This window comes from Lactuca saligna, chromosome 4 (assembly GCF_052625555.1).
Source record: "Lactuca saligna cultivar CGN05327 chromosome 4, ASM5262555v1, whole genome shotgun sequence".
Classification (NCBI taxonomy): domain Eukaryota; kingdom Viridiplantae; phylum Streptophyta; class Magnoliopsida; order Asterales; family Asteraceae; genus Lactuca; species Lactuca saligna.
The window spans coordinates 149,082,442-149,088,826 of NC_136420.1; the positions used below are offsets into that span (position 1 = coordinate 149,082,442).

General features: G+C 30.7%; 1 protein-coding gene across 1 annotated transcript; it reads left to right on the forward strand.

The window, feature by feature from the left end:
- Positions 1 to 1,052: 1,052 nt before the first annotated feature.
- Positions 1,053 to 6,000, forward strand: LOC145042926 (uncharacterized). Its single transcript, XM_078991445.1, has 13 exons — positions 1,053 to 1,199; positions 1,349 to 1,760; positions 1,841 to 1,926; positions 2,013 to 2,171; positions 2,260 to 2,596; positions 2,700 to 2,818; positions 3,700 to 3,772; positions 3,848 to 4,065; positions 4,155 to 4,211; positions 4,305 to 4,425; positions 4,765 to 4,875; positions 5,240 to 5,470; positions 5,562 to 6,000. Exons 1-13 carry the CDS (start codon positions 1,162 to 1,164, stop codon positions 5,703 to 5,705), a joined length of 2,106 nt encoding a protein of 701 aa, XP_078847571.1. The 5' UTR covers positions 1,053 to 1,161; the 3' UTR covers positions 5,706 to 6,000.
- The last annotated feature ends 385 nt before the right edge of the window (positions 6,001 to 6,385 follow it).

Sequence of the window (6,385 nt, forward strand, 5' to 3'; positions counted from 1 at the left end):
CCTGAGCATATGAAGAATAAGTTTATCAATCATCTTGAATGGTATTTGGAAGTCCGAAGTTGGATCTATAGTGCTTACTTTTTTATATCCTAAGATATCAACTAAGTTGACTGATTGCTAGGTTCACTTAGGGGGGAGATTGTTAAATGGTATGAAAAGTGAACCTCTAGCGATTCGAACGAATCAAGATCCGAAGTCAAGCTGTGTCCGAGATATGAAGAAGTTCCGAAGCAAGATTGAATCCGAGATGAAGATATTCAAAAGTCAGAAGTCTGTACAAGCATTTATTGCTTTTTGTCTTTTTATTGATGTAACAGTTTTTATGACTAAATCATGTGAATCTTTTAAGTGTCAATTTGTCAAAACACTTAGTTGTAACCAATCCTTAGAATGTGTTAGCGGTTTGTACCAAGTTCTTCCTTTGCTATTTAAAGAGTGAATGTTTCATGAATTAAACACCAAGAATAGAATTATCGATATTCTCTACACATCAATCCAATATCTCTTGCAAGTCAAACTTCTTTCATCTATATTTTTCTTGTCTTAAATTATCTTGTCATTGATTATACTCAATCTTATTTCATTTATTTCTCCAATACTTTGTTAATTGTTTATCTTCAAGTCTTGACTAATTTATCATACTTGATTGGAACTACTTATTAGAAACAAAGATTAATCTTTAAGATTAGTTCAATGTTTGAGTTTTCAAACCATGCCCGCGCATTATTTCTTGTTCTCAGAACAATCTCAATTCACAAATACAAATTGAGTTAAAAATGTTTAATTTTAAAATGATTTTGGTAGTGACTAGTATTGAAAGATGTGAATTCGAATCGATAACACAATATTATAATTTATAAATTAATATTTTGATTAATACATCATAATATTTAAATAATTATTAAATTAAATATTTATTAAAATTAAAAGGATTAATCAAATAAAAATATTTTTATTCAACCCAACAAATCTAATTAAACCAATTTTTGCTCCACGTCTAAATAGAGTGCTAAAAGGAGGAATATTTCAATATTCCCAAAACCATTAATTTTAATCTACTCTCAATCTCTGTCTCCGTAGTACCTCGATGGCTTCGCTTCAAAAGCATCCGCTTCTATATATCCCCACCTCTCACCACCATGTTCTTCTCTTTCGCCTTCCATGGCCTCCCGCTTCTCATTTCGATCTTCATACAACCTGTAAGCTCTCGCTTTCTCCAATTTCATCACATTCATATGATGTTTGCTTCAATGTTACGCGTCTTCTTTTACAAACCATTATGTGTTGTTGTTGATTTAGGTTTTCTTTTACCAGTTAAAACTCATTGATTTATCTCTCTATTTCACAGGGATTCCACTCGATCAGAAGACACAACCAGTTCCAGATTACCTAATTTCGCAAAGTTCAGCAAAAACCAGCAACTAAAGCGTAGCTCGCTCAAGAACAATCCACTTCGAGCTTGCATTTCATCATCTCGTAACATCTTATTACATCGTTCATCATCAAAATCTCTATCATCAATTCGCTCTTCTGGTATCGATAATTTCATTCTTGAAGATGAACCTTCATTGGGTATTACAACACACACAAACGAATTCGAATTTAACCATGTTAATTGTCTTATATGGGTATTACATCATTCCGCCAGAAGCTTTTCCCTCGCTGTTCAATCTCTAGATTTCGCTAAAACTGGCCCCGAGCTTTCAAATGCCTGGAACGGAATCGATGTAAATGCATGGCATAAACACACTGCATATCAGGTGACCTATAATCAAAAGATATTATAAATTTAGGATCGTTACTATATAAACCATAAATAACCATATCATTGTTTTTACAGGTAGCAGTTTATGCTTTACTCAAATCTGCAATCGAAGTGGGATCTTTTCTTTCTCAGAAACGAAGCAACAGTCAAGTCTACGAAATGTAAATCTTCTGAATTTCGACGCATTCTTTGAACAACTTCTACAAATTTATCCAATCTTTAAAGCTGTAATCCTTTTCTACTTCAGTTTATCCTCGAATACATCATTCCTTGGCGAATTCATAGAAACCCAGTTGAATTCAAAGCATCCGAAACTAATTCAATGGTTCAGAACAGTAGAACTTCCACGAATTACAGGATTATTCATTCCACTATTCAGCAAATGGTCTGCGGAATATTCCGGAAGGTATGTAAAAAAAAATTGTTTTTTTTTTTTTTGTAAATTAAACCAACAGATCAAATTGCATAATCTATAATAACGTAAAGTTATTCAGTGGTGTTGCAGGGGTGATTCTTGCGATAACTTGTTGTACTTCGATTACAAAATTGGGGTCACATCGTGTTTCTTGCGCTCAATTTACTGCGTCGATTGATAATTCATTGGCTGAATTTAGGGATTTATCATGTGATCTTGTATCGGTAGATAAATTGCATAATTTAGCAATCAAATCAGGATTTGAAGAAGATTTTTTGTTACATTGTGGTAAAAAGGTATTACCGAGTAAGAATATAGAGGATGTGGAATTTTGGATTGGACTCGTGAAGAAAAAACTTTCTTTAGCATTTCATAGAGAAAGTGTTATAATACCTCAAGAAAACTTCATAGAAAAGGTCTGTTATGTTGTGTATTATAATTGTGTTTATGTTTATGTTCACTTTTATGTGCAGTTAGTTAGATAATTAAAGTGGTTTTGGTTTAATAATAATTATTTAGGTTGAAGAAACTACTTTAGCAACTCTTGGGATATTTGCATATTTGGGAAGAGAGACAAGGTTGTATTTATCAAATATGAATATAAAAGAGATGGATGATCAAATTAAGGACTTCTTAAGGTAGATTGTGTCACAAATTTGTCTCTCTTGAGATTAATTTAAATATGAATATAAAAGGTAGATTTAAAAATGTGTTACTTTATTTTTGGGGCTAATCACAAGAATAACCAAAAATGGGAAGAAAATACGATCACCTATTTCGCCAAATACCTTTTTTCTTGAAATTAATTTATTAGTGGTCCAACATAAATTTCATTTCATGAAAATTAAATCGTTCTTTTTACAAAATTTATTTTTCGTGAAATATATTTTTTTACGTTAAAATGTGACCACTAAGAAAGGTAATTCCTTGAAATTATTTATCAATGGTCAAACTAGAAAAATCATTAAAAAATAGAAAAAATATACAATTTTTTTTTATTTCTATAAAAGAAACAATTAATTTTTACATGAAAAAATGTAGTGGCACTAAGAAATCAATTTCGCTAGAAATAAATAGGGTTATTTTGCAGATTTTTTGATAAAACCTTAAATTTTGTTTTTTTGAATAGAAAAGTCGTGATTATTTAATATTTTGTCCAAATTATCGATTTTTTTAAAAGAAATGACAGATTATATGATTTTCCCAAATAATGATGTTTTTCTGTTAAAAACAAATATTTAGAACTTTGTTAAAAAAATTTCCAAAATAATGAAACTTTTCTGCATAAACCCAAATAAATATGTATTTTACGAAACATGTGATATTTTGTGATAAAAGTTGCAAAGTGGTCATTTTATTTATATATATATATATATATATATATATATATATATATATATATATATATATATATATATATATATATATATATATATATATATATATATTTGTTTTTTATTATTAGCCCATTATTTTTTATTTATGATTAACAATCATGAAGGTTTTGAACCTTGTGTAGTTACTTGGAGTGTGGTAGCTTGTATATCTATCCTGAATTTAACTCCCTAGCAAAGTATCAACTCTTTATCGAGGTTTGTTTAATAATACAATTTCTCATAAAAACTAAAAAATATTGCATCTTAATGATTTCATCATCTATTTTTCAGGTGGTTATAGATGAAATTTCATGGCTTGATTTTTACGCCCCACTTAAATGCAAATTCCAGTATGATGGAAGAAGATCTAGAAAACATCAAACAGAAAAGGAGTTAATTTTGTACACAGTTCTTACTGTTTGCTATGATGTTTTTTCCGGATTTGTACATTATACAACTTCTTCTCAAAAACCACTAAATTCTGATGTGCTTTCATTTTTGTCCCAAAGGTAGTATTTTTATAAAAAAAAATATACTTATCATAAAATGTTTTTATGTCACAAACTTATATATATGATAATTGATATGTAATTTGTAGTCAGGCTTTGTTGTCAAATTGCCTAGAGGAGTATTGGGCGACTTATGATAAGTCAGGGTAAGGTGTTGTTTCTTTTTGACTTAATACAGATAAAATGACTTAATACAGAAAGAACAACTTAATTTATTATTTATTTTTTTCCCTTTGCAGTGAAGTAATGAAATTTGGTGAAAGAGTTGTGCATGAATCATTTATGTTATTGGAAGCTCACTCAAAGCCGATTGAATTGATGAAAAGAGGGAATCATGAAGAGGTGTCTAGAGAGATTAAGGTATTAATTTCACCCTAATTTAACTCATGAAATGTGACTTTTTAATTTTGTTAGTAAGAGTTTATGATTTCTTTAATGGTAAATGGCAAGAAATAGCAACATGGTTTTCTCTTTTTTTACCAATATGAGCAATGTACTTTGTTTATTTACTAAAGTATGTTGCTATTATGGTAATAAATGTAAGTACAATGCTATTGTGAGTTAAAAATACATAAAGTATGTTGCCATTATGGGTGAAAGATAAAGGTACATTGCTAATAGTGGTAAAATGAGAGTAAAGTAGGTTGCTATTCTTTGTGATTTTTTCTTTGGTTGATTAAAACGTTAATATTTTGGCAGGGTATAAGCTTATTAGCAGGAATCAACCATTTAAAGGTTGCCAGGAAAAGAAAGCGTTTGTATGAACGTTTACTTAGAAAGTCCACGGAGAAGGTCATATATGCCAGTAATGTAAGGCACTAATTTGGTTCGTGTATTCTGAGGGAATTGGAATCCATGATTCCAACGGAATTGGAATTCATGATTCCGACCGAAATGGAATTCATGATTCCGGTGGAAATGGAATTCGTGATTCCAATGGAATTGGAATACGTGGTTCCATTCCAGGACTTGTTTGGTTGCCAAATCGACGGAATGGAATTCAATTCCTTCAAATTCCATGTTTTATGGATTTCACCTTTCTTAGGGGGAGAGGCCGGATGGAATTCAATTCCATTTCTTGCCAACGAAACACGTGACAGATTCCAATTCCTTTGACAGATTTCATTCCTTCAAAAAAAAACATTCGAATACTAACATTAACCATGATTTACAGATTGTTTGTATGGGTACTCAACTACTATTCATAGATGTGGGGGATGTTATTGGACTCCTTGTAAAGCAATTACGTGGCAAAAAGATTACAAATAGAGAAAAAAGGAAAATAAAAAGAACATTGAATGACATGGTGACACTTGTCCCTGTCACAATCCTAATGCTAATTCCTGTTTCGGCTGTCGGGCATGCAGCAATCTTAGCTGCAATCAACAAATACGTCCCATCATTGGTACATTTAAATTTTCTTTTAAATGTTTATTTTATGATTGTTAATTTCTTGTTTTGTTATGATAATAATCTTGTTGTATTATGTCCACTAGATTCCTTCCCCGTATTCATCTGAACGATTGAATTTGGTGAGACAACTAAAGAGAACTAAAAAAATGGAAGTGGGGTCATGGGTCATTAGAGAAACTAATGAAGAGAGTGAAGGAGGTAAAAGTTTTACAGTGGTTGTGCCATAGAGATACAATACAACAAAGGGAATGAAGAAAGATGATAACTTGATAATAAGGCATAAATAAGAAGCAAGCTTCATGGTTTATTTGTATATAAGTAGATGGTTTTGGTGCATAAGTGTATGTAAATAAGTGCATGTCAAAGTTTTCTTCATCTTTTGTACATGTTTCTTGAAGTTGCGATTGCTGTAAAAAAAATGCATGTTGCTATTGTAAGTGATGAGAGGCCACCCAAGTATATTGTAATTTGTTAAGAAAAAAGGATACTAATTATAAATGAACAAATTATGGAGAATAATAACTTTATTTTACTCGCTACCAAATACCAATATAGGCAAATGTATTTAATTTTTTTTACCCATAATAGAAACGCACTTGATAGAAGTTAGGCAATGTTGTAGAATCATGGTGGTTAAGGTAATAGTAGTAGCCCTGTCGAAAATAACCAATACCCGAATTACCCGTTCGATTTTTTCGGGTATCGGGTAAATTTTTCCGGGTAATCGGGTTACACGATTTTTTTCGGGTTGGGTAAAGGGTAAATTTTTTGGGTTTCGGGTATACTCGAATTACCCAAATTATTTTAAAAATTCTCTTTTTTTGTAGAGCTTGTACTATATAGCAAGTATTTGATCACGTTTAAACTAACTATCATTATTGTAAAACATAAATATATTTATTATGAC

Excerpts from the sequence above, each read along its gene's own strand:
- LOC145042926 (XM_078991445.1), top strand. The coding sequence starts at position 1,162 with ATGGCCTCCCGCTTCTCATTTCGATCTTCATACAACCT. Across the intron at positions 1,200-1,348 it reads TTTCGATCTTCATACAACCT|GGATTCCACTCGATCAGAAG; the intron begins GTAAGCTCTCGC and ends TCTATTTCACAG. Across the intron at positions 4,066-4,154 it reads CTTTCATTTTTGTCCCAAAG|TCAGGCTTTGTTGTCAAATT; the intron begins GTAGTATTTTTA and ends TGTAATTTGTAG.